The sequence below is a fragment of the Aedes aegypti genome, chromosome 1 (assembly GCF_002204515.2).
Source record: "Aedes aegypti strain LVP_AGWG chromosome 1, AaegL5.0 Primary Assembly, whole genome shotgun sequence".
NCBI lineage: Eukaryota > Metazoa > Arthropoda > Insecta > Diptera > Culicidae > Aedes > Aedes aegypti.
The window spans coordinates 144,535,621-144,558,057 of NC_035107.1; the positions used below are offsets into that span (position 1 = coordinate 144,535,621).

The 22,437-nt window shown below is 39.7% G+C and overlaps 2 protein-coding genes across 3 annotated transcripts in view; one reads left to right on the plus strand and one right to left on the minus strand.

Annotated features, from left to right (window-relative positions):
* Window positions 1–5,266: 5,266 nt before the first annotated feature.
* On the minus strand, window positions 5,267–15,975 carry LOC5565054 (DNA polymerase eta). The gene is made up of 4 exons (XM_001649358.2): window positions 15,772–15,975; window positions 15,607–15,710; window positions 6,265–8,032; window positions 5,267–6,075 (listed from the first exon to the last, which is right to left on the minus strand). The coding sequence occupies exons 1-4, from the start codon at window positions 15,826–15,828 to the stop codon at window positions 5,446–5,448; spliced, it is 2,559 nt and encodes an 852-aa protein (XP_001649408.2). The 5' UTR covers window positions 15,829–15,975; the 3' UTR covers window positions 5,267–5,445.
* A 154-nt stretch (window positions 15,976–16,129) lies between these two features.
* Window positions 16,130–22,437, plus strand: part of LOC5579301 (ceramide kinase) — a 66,899-nt gene continuing 60,591 nt past the window's right edge. The window contains exons 1-2 of one of the 2 annotated variants that reach the window (XM_021849599.1): window positions 16,130–16,243; window positions 16,757–16,833. The gene's annotated coding sequence lies outside the window, so the exon portion shown is untranslated. Of the gene's footprint in view, window positions 16,834–22,437 lie in introns of both variants that reach the window. The other variant, XM_021849606.1, reaches the window with a different exon arrangement.

Genomic DNA, 22,437 nt, shown 5'->3' on the forward strand with positions numbered 1-22,437 from the left:
ACACAAATTATTACTAACCAATTGCGAAAATGCTCAAAAACTTGCTATGCAGTTTGAAAGTGCGCACAATTTTAATTTAGGACTTACTAGTCCAATTGAAAATGAAGTTCAGGAGTTCGAAAATATTCTCAATCAAGAGAACGTTTTCGAAAATGCCTGGGAGACTGATATGGAAGAAGTGAGAACTATTATTAAAAAATTCAAAAATATGGCAATGATGGAATTTTCTACATCCTTATCAAGAAACTTCCAGAAAGTAGCTTATCAATTTTAGTTGATATATTTAACAAATGTTTTCAATTAGCATATTTTCCTGACAAATGGAAAAATGCTAAGGTTGTTCCAATCAGGGTTGGGAAAAAATCTGAAATTCACTCTACAGTAGCCAAGCAAAGCCAATCACAGTCAGCGAAGCCAGTGAAACTCACGCCCATCGCTGCTGTAGGCAAAATGCCTTGAAAATAGAAAAACACCCGTTGCTAAGGGCAACCCAAAACTACTGTAGAAAAATGTTCTATTTCCCGCTGCATTTCCCGCATTTAGAGCCTTCAATGACACTCATGATTTAGAAAATTCGTGCACCCAACATAGACTACTTGATGAGATTCACGTTTTTGAACTACTGTACTGGGAGAGTCACGTGATTTTCGCGAAAATTCAAGTCTACTACTATTACCATTCCCAGCACTGGTTCCAATTTTAAAACCACACAAAAATCCTGCAGAAGCTTCTAGCTATCGTCCAATCAGTTTGCTTTCCTCCATCAGTAAACTTTTTGAAAAGGTCATTTTGAACAGAATGATGGTCCACATCAACGAAAATTCAATTTTTGCCAATGAACAGTTCGGATTCCGCCATGGACATTCGACCACTCATCAACTTGTAACAAATTTGATCCATTCCAACAAATCTGAACGCTATTCTACTGGTCTTGCTCTTCTAGACATAGAAAAAGCATTCGACAGTGTTTGGCATGAAGGTTTGATTGTAAAATTAAAAAACTTTAATTTTCCAACATACATTGTTAGAATAATTCAAAGTTGTCTGTCAAATCGTACACTTAAGGGTAATTATCAGAACTCCAGATCTGAAAGACTTTCTGTAAGAGCTGGTGTTCCTCAAGGCAGCATTTTGGGACCAATATTATACAATATTTTCACATCTGACTTATCTGAGTTACCTCAGGGATGTAAAAAATCGTTGTTTGCGGATAACACAGGCCTCTCCGCCAAAGGACGAAGCTTGCGTGTCATCTGTAGTCGATTGCAAACAAAGATTGGATATTTTTTCTTCATACTTGCAAAAATGGAAGATTTCTCCTAATGCTTCCAAAACTCAACTAATAATATTCCCACATAAACCAAAAGCTCTTTATTTGAAACCTTCAAGTAGACATGTTGTCACGATGAGAGGGGTTCCAATAAATTGGTCAGATGAAGTTAAGTATCTTGGGCTCATGCTAGATAAGAATTTAACTTTCAAAAATCACATTGAGGGCATTCAAGCCAAATGTAATAAATATGTAAAATGTCTCTATCCCCTTATTAATAGAAAATCAAAACTTTGTCTTAAAAACAAGCTTTTGATATTCAAACAAATTTTCAGGCCAGCCATGTTGTATGCTGTACCAATATGGACTAGCTGTTGTAATACCAGGAAGAAAGCTCTGCAGAGAATTCAAATTTTGAAAATGATTCTGTAGCTTCAGTTACATAGAATATCTTCTATTGCCACGATGAATGCGTTATATGTTTAGGTTAAGTTAGGTTAAGTAAATTAAAAACTTGTTTTTTTTCTCTTATAAGCAGGTGAAATCAACTCACCTGTAAAAAATCTGAACTGCTGCGGCAAATGAAATGTAATATGTTGTTAACAAAATGTTAATAAAATCTTAAATTTGTTTTACCAAATTAGGCTGATAGTGTTGTCTAATAACACAGAACACCTAGATATAAGAAATGAATGTAATGTTTGGAATGATAAAAAAAAGGCGAGCCTTAGTGGATTCCGAGCTCAAATGCTTATTGTTGATGGCGCCGGAGACGCCACAGGTGAACCCCAAAATTACTCCACACACAAATAACAAATCTAAGAATTACCTTGTTGTTTGTTTTGTTATGAACTGTTTGTACTTCAACCCTCTACTCGTAGTGAAGCTTCTAAAACATTTTCTTCAAGAATTTCGAATCACGGCCAGATAGCCCCTCATAGGATTATGAAAATTTGTCACTAACGCCACCTAGTTTATAGACTATCATTTAGACTCTTCACCGCCAGATAGCCCCGAATCTGCTGAATATCTTTGCCGAAAACACCAAGCTTCTAGCTGATAAGGTTCTTGAGGTAGAGAAAATACTAGCGCCACCTAGCGGATGAATTTCCAATCAGACTCTTCAACCCTCTACTCTTGTGAAGCTTCTAAAACATTTTCTCAAGAATTTTGAATCACGGCCAGATAGTCCCTCATAGGATTATGAAAATTTGTCACTAACGCCACCTAGTTTATAGACTGTCATTTAGACTCTTCACCGCCCGATAGCCCCGAATCTGCTGAATATCTTTGTCAAAAACACCAATCTTCTAGCTGATAAGGTTCTTGAGGTAGAGAAAATACTAGCGCCACCTAGCGGATGAATTTACAATCAGACTCTTCACTGCCACATAGCCCTTGAACTGTTGAATACCTTTGCCAAAGACCTCAACCATCTAGCTGCTAAGGATCTTGAAATATATACAATTGAAGAAAATTTGTCACTAGCGTCACCTAGCGGAAAAATTCTCAATCAGATTTTTCATCGCCAGATTAGTATTTGATCTGTTGAATTGGCGAAAAATCAACCTTCTATTATTCTATTATTTGGATGTTGAGATATCCGTTTGAAACCAATTTTGGACCCCTCGTGTCACCAAGAGAAGGAGGAGGGGTCCGTGGGGATGTCTCACCCAAGGATTGTAAGACCAACTAATTGCATTTACTGCAAAATTTATTTCAAATTAATTGATCTACTAGTGACCGAATGGTGGTTATTTAAAAAATCAAGGTTCATCTCGAGCTTTTAAGGGTTAAAGAAATCTACATTAACCCCTCTACCGGCAGCTTAATTTTTTACCGCTAAAAAATATTCAAGTAGCGATAACTTTTTTGTTTCTTGATACTTTTGCACCATTTTTTACAAGCTCTCAATAACTCTCCTAGTTTTAGAATATGTGTCGATATTGATAACTGGTCATCTGGATCCAAAAATATTCCAAAATTCCTTGAGGAATCGACGCGAAGCCATAACCCACGTAAATATCTCAGACGTGGGTGTATGTCAGAATTTTTATCGTATTCGGATATTCACTCCTTCCTTAGCCGAGTGGTTAGAGTCCGTGGCTACAAAGCACAGTCATGCTGAAGGTGTATGGGTTCGATTCCTGGTCGGTCCAGGATCTTTTCGTAATGAACATTTCCTTGACTTCCCAGGGCATAGAGTATCATCGTACCTGCCACACGATATACGAATGCGAAAATGGCAACTTTGGCATAGAAAGCTTTTAGTTAATAACTGTGGAAGTGCTCATAAGAACACTAAGCTGAAAAGCAGGCTCTGTCCCAGTGAGGACGTTAATGCCAAGAAGAAGAAGAACATTTACTCCTCGAAATGTTGCATTAATGTGAGTATGTTGCGAAAAAAATGAAGCAATTTGGTGCAGCCGTCTTTGAGTAATGAGCATTTATGTTTCTGATAACGCACTAGACAAATAAAGATCTTGAAAACTCTAAAAAACCTCATATCGTATTTATCAGATTTCTCCAAGAATACTGAACCGATTTGTATGATTTTTTCATAGTGGCTCCTTATTACCTTATAATAGTTATAGTAGGGTTATATAGTACACATTTTATTTTTTTGATAAATTGACCAAAAACAAAATGGCCGCCAAAGACATTTTATATGGAGAATGTCGGTCCCCCAAGGAACATCGGAATATCTTCAAAACTAGATCACCAATGATTAATATTGACACGGATACTTAATCTAGAAGAATTTTTTGTGGTCTTGTGAAAAAATATGCCAAAATATTGAGAAACAAAAAATGTATTGCGATTTGAATATTTTTTTAGCGGTAAAAAAATAAAGCTGCCGGTAGAAGGGTTAAACAATCCACTTTTTATCTACAGTATCGCGCCAACGAATCTTTCGAATAACGATCTTAGCGCTTCTTTAGGTTCGTCAAGATGAGGTAAATGAGTTACATGTAGGGTAGATGTACCAATAGTGGAGGTACTAAGCACGATTGAACTTCATTTAAACGCCCAAATTCATGATGCGCAATTAATGTACATGTTAATGTTGTAACAGGAAGTAACGATCATTGACTTAAAGAGAAAAATGATTTCATCGCAGTAATCCACGACATGTCAGTGAAAAATAATACCTCCACTATTGGTACATTGCTCCTTTAGTTGCGGTATATTTTTAATTTGTGTTCCTATAGTTGCGGTATCCGTTGTTTTCTTATGGGACCCTCCACTATAGGAACACTTTACCGCAACTATTGGTACAAGCAAGTGAAGTTTTAGCTATTTTAGTGATATTTTATCAATTTGGAAGCAATTTTGATACTCTTTTCAACTGTTCCGTGTATCAACAAGTCAATGCGTCGATTGGCAGTGTCGGTTCTGTGGTTAATGTAATAAAATCAATGAAAACGGCACTACCGCAACTATAGGAACACCCACAACTAAGGGAACGCTTACCCTATGGGATTGTTCAAATATTACGTAACGCAACAGGGGGAGGGAGGGGGGTCTTACTTAGTGTTACGGTCCATACAAAAATTTAAAAATTCCCATACAAAAGCTGTTACGTGGGGGAGGGAGGGGGTCCAAAATTAGCAAATTTTGCGTTACGTAATATTTGAATGAACCCTATTCAGGAGCCATTACTGCACTCATTACGCCTTTTATGGCATACATTTAGCCTAGACACAAACCAATTACAGACAATTCATATTGGTCGTAGGAAGCAGGATCCTAATCTTGGCACTTTTGATTCACTTCGGCAGTGGGGTTTTTTGAAAGCTACTGAGCTCATATTTGGTCACAATACGCGTCATATTAAAGTGCTTCTGATTGCAATGTTTCAAACATTTCGGGCAAGAAAACCCCCTTGTGCCAAAGTGAATCATGGAAGTGCCCAAGAAGCTCTGCACCCTATATCTACACGATACACAGGATACGGAATGGTGATATTATGCATAATCTAGATCTGAGTTAATATCTGAGGAAGGGTCTGCCCAATTTGGACTAAAGACAGAAGGATATATTTACGATTTAGGAACTATGGCAATAAAAACTTAATATTCAACGTAACATTTTGCACTGCATAACACTACGAATATTATAATGGAACAAAGAGAGACTTAACATGGCACGTGAGACTCGTTCGTTAATTGAGTTCACATTTTGTTGAAGTACGACGACAAACTGTTTGTTCTAGTTGGTTGACTTTTATCGCCAGATGTTGGTCGTTTTCGCTTGAGGCCACCATTGGAAACGTTGCCACTCTTGTTAACGACAGATACAAATTTGTTTGACTTCACGGTGTGCATTTCCAATTTATTCAGCTCAATTTGCAGCTTCCTTGCAGCATGGTAGTCGAGATGTTCCGGCATGTTTGCCGTTGGGATGAGTTTGCCACATTCGGAACAGGCTGTCGTCACGTCGTCAGTGGAGGTATTCGATGCGTTAGCTGCGGTCAGGAACTTATCGATTAGAGGAGCTTTAGGCTTGGCCCGTAGAGTCGAAGATACGGTTTTGGGCTTCGCTGTGGAAGGGGACACATATTTCGTTTTTATTTCACTGCGGAATTCTTCCCGTTGCTGTTGACTGAGTTGGAGAGCGAAATGGAAGTCGAGATGCGATTGCAGTTCATTTTCAGGTACATTGTTTCCGCATTCGGGACATGGTTTTTGTACTGGATTAGGAAGGCTAGGTGGTCGGCTAAATTCGGCGTATGTTTGGCGGTAGTCTAACTGGGACGAATCGTTGTTCATCGGTGGTTCTTCAGTCACCTTTACAATATCAACCTGTAGGATAGATCAATGAAAGTATGTTGTAATGTACATAATGACTGAATAAAAGAGGACAAATTTTCAGCCTGAACTGAACTTCTTTGAAAATATTAGGTAATTGTAAATTGAAATTTTGCTTTCGTTGATAAGACTTATCATTTTTAAGTATTCTACTTAGGTATATTCTGAATGTGCACCACTCACCTGTTCATTGATGGTCTCTACGGACTTCACCTCCAAGAATGATGATTTATCGGCCGCTACCGATGTACTCTCTTGGCCATTAACTGCATCCAGAAGGACCGCTGCAGATGGAGACGGCTGCAGCGTGTTCAGATTTTCCACAACATGGCTTGCTTTTTCCATAGGCTGTGTGTCGTTCAAATACGGGGCTGATAGATCTTCAAACAGTTGGGCTTCCATTTCTGCAATTGTAGGTTGTCTATCAGCCAAATTATCATCAGGTTCTTCGGGCTTCTCAACTGCAGCGTTTTGTTTGGAAGTTTTCTCGAAAAAGCTCACAATAGTACAAGGATTTGATTTGGCATTTGTATTACTGCTTCCCTGCTTTTCTTCGAGTGGGACATTAAGTTGATTATTGTCTTGAGTTGTGCTGTTTCCGGTTTCGTTCACTTCATCAGGTGGCTTGAAGAAATATTTCATATTTTTCTTTTCCTGCGGATTTGCTGGATGGGTTGGTTGAGGAATTACAGTTTCTCTTGAAGATTCACCTTCTTTCGCTTTGTTAGCAATATTTGAGAACATTTGTATTAACTCACTTTTCCTCCCGGAAACGTTGTCGTCAAATTTTCCTGCGCTGATGCCAAGAAACTTGATAGGATTGTTCAACGCACCGGAGCTATCAGATTTAAGGAACACATCGGTGTTTCGTTTGATGGCCTCCAGAGCATCGGCAGCAATCCGTTCAGCATTGTAGCCAACCAGGGGAACGCTTCTCGTACTGGAAACATCATTTTGTCCAAATTGCTGTGCGTAGCTTACTGTCATTTGTTTGGCTGTACGATTATTCTCGTCCAAATCCTTCTCTAGCCTCTCTTGGATTTCGTTGGCTAACTCTCCAAGCCAATGCTTCAGGGTAGCTATGCCACTTATTGCATTTTTGCCAGGAAATCTTTTGCAGCAGCCAATGCTTTTGGAATTGAACTTTGGCGTAACAGCTTCAAGGTCAATTCCCTTAGCCATGAGATACATCCACGATCCCATTCGATCATCAAAATGATTTTGCAGAACTTTTTCGGGGAATTTAGCCAATTCACTCATGGTTTGAATCTTCAAAAGCTCGCAAACTTGATCGCCCAGTTTACCGCCAAGGCCCTTTACCTTTTTCAACGACAGTGTCTCGTACATTTTGGATATACATTTCAGGGGTAAAATAGTTTGCTTATTTGGCTTGTGGAATCCAGCAGTTAGCTTCGCCAGAATTTTATTATGTGCAATACCTGCTGAACATTCATAACCGGTTTTCTCCTTCACTGCTGCTCGAATTTCATTCACAATGGAAGCCCCAATCAACAGTTTGATATCGCTTTTCTTGTAAGCAACTCTGTCCTCTTCACTCTCCAACTCTTGGGAGCTAACCCTGCCGTCCAAATCGCCGGATATTTTCTGCACAAATTCCCCAATACTGTCGTAACCAACTGCAAACGTGTTGGCTAGCTTGTCCGGAAGCAGCTGAAATTTGCCCTCGTTCATGTCACGTAGCCGAGCCAAAACGCGCTCCGTAATGTCCAGATAAGCCTCGTCTACACTGGCGCGCTCCAACAGCGGAGTAAATGTTTGCAATACGGCGGCCACTTCCTTGCCTGCCTCGCGATATTTGGAAATGTCCGCCTTACCGCGAACTTGCGGCACCTGCGGTAACACAATATCCGGACAGTGTTGTTTCGCCTCATCGCCGCGCATGTGTCGGGTGACACCTTTGGCACGTGCTGGGTAATTGACCGCAATGATACTGGAAGGAATAAAAAATAGCATTAGGTTAAACTTCGAAGCATTTTGTGGGCCTTGTGGCCGTTTGGTTAGTGTCGTCAGGCAGTTAAGCGCATCGGCGAACGTTGGTCAGATTCGGTAAACTTTTACCAAGATCTCGGTAAATGTTCACCGAATCTCGATAATGTTCGCTGAGACCTCGGTAAACATTTGGTTTGCTGAAATCTCGGTAAAATAAATTCCGAGATTCGGTATTGAAAATTACCAGATTTTCAGCTTTTGGGTGCTCGACGAATTGTTCTACTGAGGTCGGTAACATAATTTAAGTGTGTGCCACTGGAGCATGTTTGTCGGTTTGTAGCGGTCCTGCCGACTGAAGGAAGCATTCCCCTCCCCGTATTGAATAATTCGAAAGATCAATGATCACCATTGATCTAAGAAAGAACCCTTTTATTTTTCGATGATGTTTCCCGCAAGTTAGTGGATTTCATCAGATGTGGGTTTTCACTAGGTTAACTAGAAACAAGCGATGTAAGCAGAAGACAAGAACCTTACTGCTTGTTGCTCGTTAACACCCCCAGTTCTGACGGTCCATTCCAGGAGGTGTGGCGTTCGGGTTAAACCTACTTCTCGTTTTCGACATTTTCGTTCAAAGTTTGGAATTGGGCATTTTCTGCCAAATTGACGAGCAGGTCATTCCGGGTCGAGAGTGTTTGATAGTGATATAAGGTGGATAAAGTATATTTCGGAAAATTGGTGGAACCACCCACATACGCGATCAGAATCGAGGGAAAAGTGAAAGTGTCTCCATCGATTCCTTAAGAACGATTCTAAGGGCGGAAAGCTAGTGAATTGTGACGACTTTTAGTGTGAACATCTATAAAACTTTCCTCATTAACGTGCTAAAAGAAGTTTTCAGCGACCTCTAGGAGTGACGCTACAAAAAAGTGACACATTATGCATTACGGGTCAAAAATAATCAATGATTTTGAAACGCTCTCAAAAATCCATTTTTGAATCGATTTTCGTTCTTTTAGCTCTAAAATATGAAACCGGCGAAAAGAACCCTGGACATTTTTTGTAAGTATGGCCACTTTGGACACAAGGGCACGTGGAACCTGTTTCGGAAAGAACTGGTACATATTTTATGCAGAAGTTCATATGCATATATTTTACGACGATTGAAATTTTATGATTTTTCATTCCGATTTACAAGAGCAACTCTTCTTCTTCTTCTTCTTGGTATTACGTCCACACTGGGACAAAACCTGCTTCTCAGCTTAGTGTTCAATGAGTACTTCCACAGTTATCAATTGAGAGTTTTCTTTGCCAAAGTTGCTATTTTCACATTTTTACATACAGATGTTGTACCAAATAGTAAAGTTCATAGGAAGTGAATGCAAGTATCTTGTTCTTATAAATACTTAGAGTACGTTTTCATGAAATCACTAAAGAAACACTGGTACTTCAAGCAATATGCTCGATTTGCATATCCATAAAAGCGTCATGGAATATTTAACTATTTATCATATTCATTAGCTTTACAGTATAAGTTTTTATTATTTCCCATCATCTATCAATTTCCCTTCCAAAACATAAAAGAAATACATAAAAATCCAGGAAATATTAAAATTTTTATTTCATTTAAACACAATTCAAGCAGGTGATATTTGTTCAAGAACTCATTACAACTCCGATTTTACCTTCCTTTCTTCAGAAATTTCAAAATAAGTAGTGTCGATAAAATTGTGCGGGAAAAAAACCGGATACCAACAATAAATGCATTTGTTGCGTAATCCTAAAAATTGCCTTTAAGAAAGTTATAAGAAGCTGTATACATTACACAAACATTTTGCCTTTGACAATCGTCAAGTTTTGCTTAACATGATTTAAAAATGAAATACTAAAAAGGTATGAACATAAGAATATATGTGGAATGATTAATTCTTCAATTGCATAAAAATAAAAATGGGTATCTTCTACAAATGCCGTTCTTCTCAATTTCACTTCTACTAGCATTTTCGCCCCCTTTTCAACTTATACTAGGCTTTATCATCCAGGGATTTCTCCAGAAATATCTCTGCAGGAGGTTCTTCAGGAATTTCTCCCGCATAAATATAATCATAGTCATTCTTCCAGGGATCCTCCAAGGATTACTCCAGGGATTCTTTCAGCAATTTACCCAGATAATCTATTAAAAATTCCGTCATCAATTAACGCCGGGAACTTTTCATTGATCCATTCAGTAATTTACCTAGATAATCATTCAGAGATTTCTACAGGAATATCTCCAGTAATTCTTTCAGATATATACCCAGCAATGTTTATTCATTTTTATACTTTTTTCCCGCTAAAACCTTATTTTTGCATGAAACGTCGAGAAATGGTGTTACTTTTTTTGTACGGTTTTTGAAATTTTGAACTGAAAACTTTTTTTGCACGGTACGCATCCCCAGAGAGGTTCCTCCAGAGATGACTCAAAGAATTTCTCCAGCGATTCATCCAGGAATTTATCCAGGGGCTTTTCTACACGTTCCGCTCTAAAGCAGTTCGATTCTTCACTTTTAGAACGTTTGATTTCCAGATTGAAAAACGGCATCTTTCGCAACCTAACCGTAACTTCCTCTGCTCCGTTGTATGGAGAGATAAAGTGACCTAATCACGAATCCAACAAAGCACTACATGAGTCGATTTTACACTAGTACAAAAACGTCGTAAGTAAGCTTATCGTTTTGTCATACAATTTTTGTGGGAAACAATAGGAACTACCTAGTATTTTAACGAAAGCTGATTGTATACAAAATTTAAGCGATATACACTGCGAAAACATGTTAAAAAGGAGATTCATTTAAAAAAAGTTTTAGGAGGATTTCTCAAAATCGTTTGAAAGTTACTTACGTTGGTTCGAAAAAGTGATCGAGAGTTTCTAATTAAATTTTCTAGAGGAATTTACTCAGGAATTTTCGGTGACCAATAAATAAGCCCTTGATTTTTTTTGGTGAATTCCTAGAGAATTACTTGGGAAAATCTTCTAGAGTGATTCATGTAGCGATTTTCTTGGAGCCATCCGGAAATCAAAAATGTTGTCATTAATCAAGAGAAAAATATTTGAAATATATCTAATAGTTTTTGACTAATTTCCAAGGAATCGCGATTACCATTGAAATTTAAAGCTTTCTTTACAGTAAGATACCAAAAAATTCAAGTTTTTTTAAGAACATTATAACTGAATTTAACTTCAAGGTGGAAGGGATGGTTCATCAATGATCTATCGAAAGTAAGTTTACCATATATAATTAAACAATTAAATACATAATTAAATAAATATATAATTAAAAATAAAAAAAACATTAAATTAATAAGGAAAACGTGAATCAGACAAACTTTAACCCCTAATCAAATCTAAAAAACAATGTTAAAGCGGTGTAAATAACCACAGTCAACCTTTCTACTTCAACTGAACGAGTTACGTTACGGCTAGTGTAGAACATCCTTGGAGTTATTAAAAATGTGTTACAGATTCTAAAATTAAGTCTGCTGTAAGAATTTTCGGCTAGGTTTAGAGCCGTTAAAAAAATGATCAGAGTTATCAAAAAAATACACAACATTCAGAACCACACCTAGAATTATGTGAAAGACCAATCAAGATAAAGAGATCTGCTCAGAATCCTGTTCTTGATTTTGTGAGAATCTTGCCCAATTTTGTATTCCATGAAAATTTCCTTTATGATCCAGCCTGGGCTTTAGTAAGATTATGTTCTACGAATTTAGTCCTTATGCTGCAACCTTTATCAAGGCTGAGTAGAATTTGAAGTTAGCCTGTCAACTTCTCAAAGAATCATAGGTGGGAAAGTGATTTTTACAATTTCAATAAATACATCGAGTGATCGATACAGTCCAACTTTCAGCATACATACACATCTAAATAATAAACATCTTTATTTCTCCTCATTAGAAATCTTAATTTGTATGTAATTATTTAAACTTCAAACTTAAAAAATACAAGGAATTAAAAGGCTTATTCTATATTATGTTAAAAGCCCTTCAGGAATAGTTTTATATTTTTCTTTATTTTGTCTAGTAATTCGTTGAAAATAGTAACTAATTTAGCCCATATTTAATTTGCATCTTCAAAAATTTTACCAAGTAATAAACGCATTTTGGCGAAACTTCAGACCGACCGCACCCTACGGCACTGTCCTAAATCCTCCAAATTCGGTACAACTGACCACGATAGGCGGCACTCTTTGTTTCCTCACTTGAATTAAAGAGCCTGGGCTAGAGGGTGCTTCGATTTGATGTTTGGAAAATTTGTCTTAATCATCGAACTGATTTCTCATTTCGATGCAATTATCAACATTAACCATTTCACCCTTGGAAGAAAGCGCGCATTCCGCAGAAACGTCCTTTCTTCCATTTTTGCCATGTTTGCAAGTTTTGAAAACCACTTTTTCGAAAGTAAGTTGTGAACTCGGAGATTCACCTTTTTTGTTCGTGGTTGCAAACATGTTTAGTGAATAAATGAGAGGTTCAAGAAGGATGACCACTTCTAGCTTTGACTAACGGATCCAACGGAAAATTAAAGGCGCGGAGCTAAACAAGGATCGAAAAGGGATCTATAAATAGAAAAAAGTAGCACTATAAAATACTGTTTTTGTATTTTTGTAGCACCGAAAAGTACTGTTTTATTGCTTTAGGTAGATTTAAAAACTTGCCTTCCTTAGCCCAGTGGTTAGAATCCGCGGCTATAAAGCAAAGCCATGCTGAAGGAGTGTGGGTTCGATTCCCGGTCGGTCTCGTATCTTTTCGTAATGAAAATTTCATTTACTTCCCTGGTCATAGAGTATTATCGATAGAGCCACATGATGTACGAATGCGAAAATGGCAACTTTGGCAAAGAATGCTCTCAGTTAATAACTGTGGAAGTACTCATTGAACACTAAGCTGAGAAAAAAAGAATCAACCAACAGATGTAATAAAACTAGAGCATCTAGTCCAAGCATTGCTAAGTGTGTTTGAATTATTTCTAAAAAAATCTCATTCCCACAAGGGATGATATTTTTCTTTATATACTAAGACTCTTCAAAAGGCTTGAAATGTTGGCTGAGAATCAGAAATTTGATAAAAATATTGTTAGACGACAAACGTCTTATTTTGGTTCTGATCATTTGTTATAATAATAGTTAATGTTATCATAGTTTTTGATAATTTACATATATTTTCAATTTATATTATTTCTAATATTTTTTATCAAGAATAGTAGTTGGATGAACTTCAGTTTAACAATGAATAATGATATTTTAATAAAATTCATTCATTCAGTCTTAAAATTCGGGGGTGCTCATCTTGCTCCGGTGGCCACCTTGCCCCGTCCTCTCCTACGTACGATGCGCACTGTTGTTTTCATTATTAAATTATGCAAGGATTACGGTACTGAATGTGTAGTCGGAAAATCGTCTTGAAGTTTGATGCACACTTGGATCCGAAGTCTAGGATAATATGATTGGAAGTACAAACATGGCTGACCATATTTTCCGGAACTAGCATTACGGGTATGACCATATTTCTGAAGATTTACTTGTGGTTGGAAATAAAACACTTGCGTAGTCTATTTATACAGGAATACAACGATTACTAAAGTTGCTCCTAAATACGGTATTACTTGGATCGCAGGTTACTACTCCAACACTCCTCCTTAACCTTCGATCCCGGTCAATGGCTTGAATTGATTGTGCTTCTGCTCTACCAAAGCTTTGGTGAATCCATCCGCTGGATGTTCATGACTAGGAATGTAGTGGATTTCGATGTTACTTTCCTCAACTTCGTCCTTCACCTTGGTACATGGTACATTGCACGCGATCCAAATACCTTCAAGTGCTGTAGATTCGGCTTTTGTTTAGACCATGCTTCCTCCGGTGTAACCATGTCAAATGATCTGAATGGACTGCGATTCACTAGATATGCCGCTGTGGAAATGGCTTCTGCCCAAAACTTCTTTGGTATTTTTTTTTTTGTTATTAATGACACTTTACACCATCTTTGGTAGTTGAGCGTCGTTCAGCATACATCTTACCTTCTCCATTAACGCCTTTGTTGAGGTGTATAAGGACAACTGGTTTGGTGCACGTTACCGTCTTGATGCATGCTCTTCCGCATTCTTGAATTGACACAGTCCGTGGCATTATCCGTCCGCAATACCTTCAACTTTCTACCAGTTTGCCGTTCGACTAGTGAGTTGAACTGCTCGTATACCTCTGTGACTTGACCTTTGGACTCCAAACAATTGACGGATACCTTCCGAGTTGCATCTTCGATAAAAGTGACAAAGAACCGACTTCATCCAAGCGATGAAACTTCAACCGGACCGCAGACATCCGAATGCACCAAGTCCAGTACGCCTTCTGCTCTCGAGGAACTAAACGTTTCTCGAGCATGCTTACCTTGAAGACAAGCGATACAATCTTTAAGAGCTTCCTCCTTCAGCAAGATTCCATCTGCCTCTGCTGATTCAGGTGTCAATGGAAATAAAACACTTGCCGCTTCCAGAATCAACGGTTTGCTCATCGGCTCTTGGGATCATGGCTTCCAAATTAAAAAAAAAATGCGCTTCACGTACTTTGCAGGCTACCTATAACCAACTCTGGGCCCATAACCACTTGTGAATGGAAATAAAACACTTGCGTAGTGGTCAAAGTCTGAACAACGAATGAAAATTTATTGGATCGCAATTACTAGGTACTCCAACAGATTTTCAACGAATCTTAATGCGTCCGGTGGCATTCATCTTCCTATTAGTTCTAGTTTCTAGAAAAATTGTAATAGTAGTTTTTGCAATTTCTCATCGTAATAGGCTGTTGGAACGTGTTGAAACGCCTGAATTACGACGAGTGCTGTAAAAACACGACGTTTCATGACAGATTGGCGTAATGAAAAACAGCCTATTACGATGAGAAATTGCAAAAACATCTACCAACTTCGTCTTAGTTTGGACAGGTTTGCACCCCACAAAAATACAAGCGACAGAAAAAATTTGGGCATGACCTCGGAAGTTCCGGAATATCTCCGGTCTCCGGAGACCAATATGCAGATTCAAACAAGTTCCAGAAACTAGACCAAATTTGACGTTCATTGCTTCCAAATGCGTCAATTTCATAAATTTTTCCATAAAATTATAAGCATTTGAATTTAGTCAAAATTTTGCTTATTCCAATCATTTTGCTTATCCCTTGTAGTTTGAATTTTGGTCGTCGCGGATTTGACGCGAAAAATAGATTGGACTTCCCGTAACAAACCTGGATATGAATAGGGTGACTTGTTGTATTTCCGGCAGCTCTTTGTTATGCGGTTGATTTTCTAAAACCGTTTTGCATCAATTCGCATAGGCTTCTGAAGGCATCTCCTTGATTGGGCGGCATCCACAAATTACGTAACGCTCTAGGGGGAGGGGGGAGTAGGCTCAAGCGTTACGGCTCATACAAAAGTTTTAAATTTTACATACAAAAAGTGTTACGGAGGGGGGGAGGGGGTCACAAATTTCCAATTTTAGCGTTACGTAATTAATGGACGCTGCCTTGTTCATTTTTTGATTACACTCACCCTCCACCCTGCCAGGGATTGTACTGCACCACAGCGATAGGTTTTCCACGAATTTCCGGATTTAATTTCTCTTCCACCTGACAGTAGAAGCAATCCATATCCACCTGCAATGAACAGAAGTCAGTAAGTTGCTCATAAGCAATAACGCGAATAGTACATTCTTACCAGCACTACAACACGGTCATATTTATTGTTAATATTGATAAACTGCTTGGACGACATTGTATTATTTTCTTTGAAACGTTCGTCACATGAAATTTTTTGTTTTGATTCATAACAACTCCATCAACAGGTTTTCATTTGACTGATTTTCAATGCTCCTCTGAGAGAGCAAAAAAATTGCGCCAACGCATGGCCAAAACAAAACGGAAAAACAAATTTTGTTCTGGGTTTTGTTGTCCAGGACAGGACTGTCAACTGTTCCAGTTTCCATCGCGTCCCTCAAGAGGCCGCACCGCACAAACCCCACTTGCTCACCTCCTCATCTTGACATTCTTGACCACCCACTCGCTGTAGATTTTCTTTTGGAGCATCAGTTCAACTTCATCCATCGGGCGGTTCGGTTGTCATTAGTCATTCATTAGTCCGTCGTCGTCTCGTTATTGTGCGTATTCTTGGTGCTTTTTGGTGTGTTTAGGTAATGATAATTACCTGTAGAACTAATATATCTTTCGCCTCGTGTGCAGTATTAAGGGAAGAACAGGGCACAGGATCAATCACCTGTTTGGAAAAGAAATCATTTGTTTCTCTGCAACTTTCATATTTTGCATGTTTCACCTTATGTAGGCGAACGCAGTTTAACTTTTGCGTGATATGTTGAGCCCGATTAGTGACTAGTTTGTGGGGGTTTACATTTACCATTCGCTAAAGAACAGTTTGTGTTCTATCGTTATGTGAAAATAAAACTGAAATTCCCATATCCAGAACAAGTTTCTGAACGGTCGTTTTCGTCATTCGAAGATTCTTATACGCATTTCACTTATCAAGAAGCAAAGTTGTGTTTGAAGACGAATGATATGTTCCATATGTCAAATCCAGCCTAAATCGATAAAAAGAAATCGTAGCGGAGAAACAGTGATAAATTTCAGTTTATAAATATCTGCTACTTATCAATCAGAGTTTTGAGTGAAAATGGTGAACTGTTTTTCAGATTATCGTTGTTATTGGCTGAAAAATTAAGCAGTTTCCACGGAAAACCTCAATTGGATATGGATATGGAATGATTAGGTAAGTAATGATATAGATATGTATATTTGTTACCTGATATTATTGATTGAAAATTTAAATCCTTTATTACTTGAACTAAATTTTCGTGTTGTTCTAAACCACCTTTCTTTTTGAAAATCATACAACTAAGAAAATAACAAAGTTCGACAAAATTAAACTTTTAGAGGAATCAGATTCGCGTTTATTTGAGCCTTGAAGTGCAAAATGTGGAAATCATTTACGAAGAAAATAACCATCATCGTTTTACAGATGTTTGGAATTTCTTCAACAATTGTATAAAAAAAAATCTTTCAGAAATTTTTCATAATGTGCTCTGAACATTGTTATGAATGATGCCATAAAATGTCAGTGGAAATTTGATTAAATCATTCTCAGGTACTGCTAAAAACTGCTTCCTGAAATTCCTACGGTAATTCTGAGTTAGCCAAGAACTTCTAGAGAGTGTGCTGTGGGAGTCCTATAGAAATTAGACTAAACATCGTCAAGAAATTCAGCAATGCTTAATATATTAGGGTGCCGGTGCCATTAGTGGACTACCTAAGCTATAAAAAATCATAACAAAATAACGAAAAGCCTTAGCAGAGATCTTTTGGCGTCAACAGATAGATTTTAACCTCTACTATATGGGAAAAATATAAAAAGAGTGATAAAACTAATGTTTTTACATAAAATCGCTTGAGCCACTATTGGTACACGTGTTCCAGTAGTTGCGCTAGTGCTCCAGTAGTAGACGTTTGGGAATTATACAAGGAATTTTAAACAAAAAGGCAAATTTTTACACAGGTTTAACATTTTTCCCTTCGAACAGCAACTAATATCTTTCGAATGAAGCATTAAGAACATCTCTGGGACTTTTCTTCATTTTTATACATCCATTTTAAAATCTGCTTCCATCCGTTGATCCACTACTGGAACACGACGGCAACTATTGGTGCAAGGGAGCAAATTTTTTGCGTAAACTTAATTATTTATATGACTTTTTGATGAAATAAAAAGCTGAAATTTGGCAAATCGACTAAACTAGAGGCGATCTATCCACCAAAAATAGCACATGTCGTTTTTATCGAAAAATGTACGTTTTATTCCATAGTCCAATCTACTGGTACATTACAACCATTGGTACCGGCACCCTATATCAAGTGTGATCGCACGTTCAGAAATTGCTATCATCACTACACTCGTGTTGTATATAACACGATGTTTAATGCATTTTTTCTTCCAAAGTTTCTGCAAAAACCTTTTGATAATCCTATATGGAATCTCCACTAACTTTTCAAGAATAACTTCCAGGAATGTTCACTGGAATTTGTCTCTGAATGTATACTGGGTTGACCGATCTGTCATAGAAAATTGCTCTATTAGTTTATTTAAAGGGTGAAGAAATTTTAGTAATAATTCTTACAGTTAGTTTCCCTGGATTTCCACTACAGATATTCTCAATCGTTCTACTAACGAGCCAAAACTTGGCATGAGAAAACCATGAAAAACCTTATCATATCTTGAACGAATTTGGAATAAAAATTGAACAGATGATAAATAGTTTTTTTTTAATTTGTCTAGCTTTCTGCTGAACTTTCTATTTTTTTGTTGAATATGATTTATGGGGTAGGACAATCCTTTGACTGTACTACCCACATGTCACTGTTTTCACTCAAGCAAATAATACAGAAATTATGGCAGTAATTCCTCAGCGCATTCCTACATGAATTTCTTTTGAGATTGTCTGGAATATTATCCAAGGATTTGATTGATTTTTCCAATATCTCAATAATATCTTTTGTCTTGAAAATCTACCCCAGTATTCCAGCAGGACTCTTCAGAAAAACATCTGAAGTAAACTTGAAGCATTTGAATTAGCTTCTGTAATAATCTTTGGAAAAAGCCATTATAAAATACCTGCAGTTAAACAAGCAACAATACATGTCGTAATGTCAAGAGTGATACCTACTAGGGTGACATGGGGTTTTTTAGGGGACCTTCCTTAGCCGAATGGTTAGAGTCCGCGGCTACAAAGCAAAGCCATGCTGAAGGTATCTGGATTCGATTTTCGGTCGGTCCAGGATATTTTCGTAATGGAAATTTCCTTGACTTCCCTGGGCATAGAGTATCATCGTACCTGACACACGATATACGAATGCGAAAATAGCAACTTTGGCAAAGAAAGCTCGCAGTTAATAACTGTGGAAGTGCTCATAAGAATACTACGCTGAGAAGCAGGCTCTGTCCCAGTGGGGACGTAACGCCAAGAAGAAGAAGAATACCGATCAGAAAGCAGGCTTTTTACACGGTAAAACATCAGCACGTTCGATTGAATGGATTGATCTCTTGATTCAATTCAAAACACTGGTGACTGGTGGTCTCCTTCGGATTGACTCTACAGTCTTTAGGGGTTTATTCATGAATTTCATAACGGAATGGCAATTCTTGACACCCACCCACCCCCTCGTGATACTTTTTGTATTGATGTCCTAAAATGTTGCATGAGCTGTGTACGCGAGGGAGCTAACGGGACGTAATAAAACACGGCGGACTACTCTTTCGAACTAAAAATGGATTTTTTGTTTCTCTTAGCGGAAAAAGAAGTAGAGTAATGTTGGCAGCGCGCGACTGCGATGATGACGTTTGCGCTGCAAGGGATGTGCACGAAGTCTACACAGCGTGTAGGGATGGTCTGCACGCGAACATCCACCCGGCCCTTGAGGCGGATGCCTCAATCCATAGGAAGCGGAACCAGCTTGTGCACCGCTCGCTGATACTCGTTCTGTCCACGTCGTACAGTAACTGTGCGTACAACACCGTACTGATCCGGATGGGTAGCGACAATTCTGGCGAGTTCCCATGCCGCTGGCGATGTGTTCTCATTTTTGATCAGGACCAACTGCCCCGAACTCAGGTTCTGCTGCACTGATTGTCACTTGTTACGAGGTTGAAGTGTGGCAACATATTCGTTCCTCCATCGTGCCCAAATATCGTCCACGTGTCGTTGTACACGTTGCCATCTGTTCAGACGACCCTCCTGGATGTGGTTGATGTTCGGCTCGGGAAGCAAATTTAGCGGTTGGTTGATGATGAAGTGCCCTGGCGTTAGGGCCTCGTATGAGTCGACCGATGTTGATAGCTGGCATAACGGACGCGAATTCAAACACGCCTCAATTTGCGTCAAGACGGTTGAAAGCTCCTCGTATGTAAGTGTTGTGTTTCCAAGCACGGCTCGGAGATGCTTCTTAAAACTTTTCACAGCGGCCTCCCAGATTCCCCCATGTGGGGAGCGGATGGAGTGATGAACTTCCATTTTATTTTCAGGTCCGAGAGGTATCGACTCACTGCTTGGTTGAATTCCAGTGATTGCAGATGTTCACGGATGGCACGATCAGCACCCACGAAATTTGTTCCGTGGTCAGACCAGATTTCGCTACAAAGACCACGACGACCACAGAAGCGTTTCAAGGCGGCCAAAAATGCATTTGTCGAAAGGCGGCATCCACAAATTACGTAACGCTCTAGGGGGAGGGGGGGAGTAGGCTCAAGCGTTACGGCTCATACAAAAATTTAAAATTTTTCATACAAAAAGCGTTACGGAGGGGGTATGAGGGGGTCAAAAATTTCCAATTTTAGCGTCACGTAATAAATGGACGCCGCCAAAGATCGGAGACCGCTTCCAAATGTACTGCCTTTGTTGCAAGGCAAACGAAGACAGCGACGTAACCCTTAATAGTCTTTGCCGTTCGAAGGTTAGATGAGCGCAGCAGGATTGGGCCTGCATAGTCGACACCACAGTGCACGAAAGGACGGGCTGGAGTTGTGCGGACAGAAGGTAGATTTCCCATCAGTTGGGTGGCAGTTTTCCCTTTCAACCGACAGCAGCGCGTGCAGCTCGCCACAGAGCTACGCACCACCGTTTGGCAACCAACGATCCAGTATCTCTGGTTGAGCGTTGCAATCATCAAAGTTGGCCCTGCGTGCAAATTTCGAAGATGAGTTTCTGTCAGAAGCAACTTGGTGTACTGGTGCTCCTTCGGGATAATAACCGGATGGCGAACGTCGAACGGTTGGCTGGAATTGTGAAGGCGACCACCAACTCGCAGAGTGCCATCAGCATCGATGAAAGGAAACAGACTTTTCAGTTTGCTATTGCCTGGAAGCGGATCGTTCTTGACCAGACAATCGATTTCCAGCACATCGATCCAGCACAAGACGCGCCGAATGCGAGTCAAATCGGAGAAACGATTAAGCAGAAACGTCAGTGTTTCGTGACCACCCCTGGAAGGCGGCGTGGCATTAGCAAACAAGCAGGTCACCGATGTTCGCTGTTCAAGCAATTCGTCCTCCTCAACTAAACGAACTGGTTGGGCAGGCCATTTGTCTTCCGTCTCTGAGAGCCAGCCGGGGCCCCTCCACCACAGGGGATGCATCAAGAGTTCCAAAGGTGTGATGCCACATGATGCGCAGTCAGCTGGATAATCTTTTGATGACACGTGTCGCCAGTGGTTCCTCGGGAGATGTTGCAAAATCTTCGATGTTCGATTGGCCACGGAAGTCTTCCACTTCTTTGGCACCGAAGAAAGCCAGTGCAGAACGATTTCAGAATCGCTCCACGCAAATATTTTTACTTCTAGGTGTGAAAACGACTCCAGTACCTTGACCATCAACTCGACGAGTAGCTCGGCCGCCATCAGCTCCAGACGTGGCAGCGATATTTGGAGTATGGGAGCCACCCTAGTCTTGGCCACCACAAGGTTCGTTTCGATTCTTCCTTCTTGGTCCACGGTACGCACGTAGACGACAGCAGCGTATGCAGCTTCAGAAGCGTCGGCGAGTCCGTGGAGTTGTAGCTTACTTCCAGAGTGCGGAATCCATCTTCTGATTCGGATTCTCTCGATATGGTGCAGTGTCTCCTTCAAAGCTATCCACTGAAGGTTCCATCTGATCCCCAAAGCTTTGACGGAATCATCTTCTTGGGGTAACTTCAAGTGGATGGGATCATCCTGTACCGCATCAACTTCCAATATCTGCGGATCGTTGGAGCTCCACTTGCGCAGAACGAAGCCCCCATCGTTGAGTACTTGAACGATGTCGTTGCGAAGAAACTTGGCTTCCTCGATGGAATCCGCCCCAGAGAGCAGATCGTCCACGTAGATTTTTTTCGGAATCCGCTCTGCCGCCATCGGATGAGTTTCCTTGTTATCAGCTGCTACCTGTTGTAGGGTCGCCACAGCTTGGTACGCCGCGCTCGCCGTACCGTAGGTGACGGTCAGCAAACGATAATGTTACAGAGGTTGCTCAGGATGGTTGCGCCACACTATTCGCTGGAAATCGGCATCCTCCTTGGCGACAATAACTTGCCGATACATCTATTCAATGTCGGCACAGAAGTCAATCTTGTAGGTGCGCCAGCGGGTGAAAACGTTGAAGAGCGATTCGTTCACGTTCGGTCCCACTAGCAGGCGATCATTCAGTGACACCCCGGAAGCACTCTTGCTTGAGGCGTCGAAAACGACGCGAAGTTTCGTCGTTTCGCTGTCCACTTTCCACACACCATGATGCGGAAGGTAGAAGGATTTTTCCGGTGCGACCGCCACCTCGCATGGCGGTATCTTCTCCATG

What these genes read in the sequence shown, in the direction of transcription:
- LOC5565054 (XM_001649358.2), bottom strand. Translation starts at nt 15,828, where the DNA reads ATGTCGTCCAAGCAGTTTATCAATATTAACAATAAATATGACCGTGTT. An exon ending in AATCCCTGGCAGGGTGGAGG is followed by an intron (nt 8,033 to 15,606) that starts GTGAGTGTAATC and finishes TATTCCTTCCAG; the next exon opens with TATCATTGCGGTCAATTACC. An exon ending in TAGAGACCATCAATGAACAG is followed by an intron (nt 6,076 to 6,264) that starts GTGAGTGGTGCA and finishes TCTATCCTACAG; the next exon opens with GTTGATATTGTAAAGGTGAC.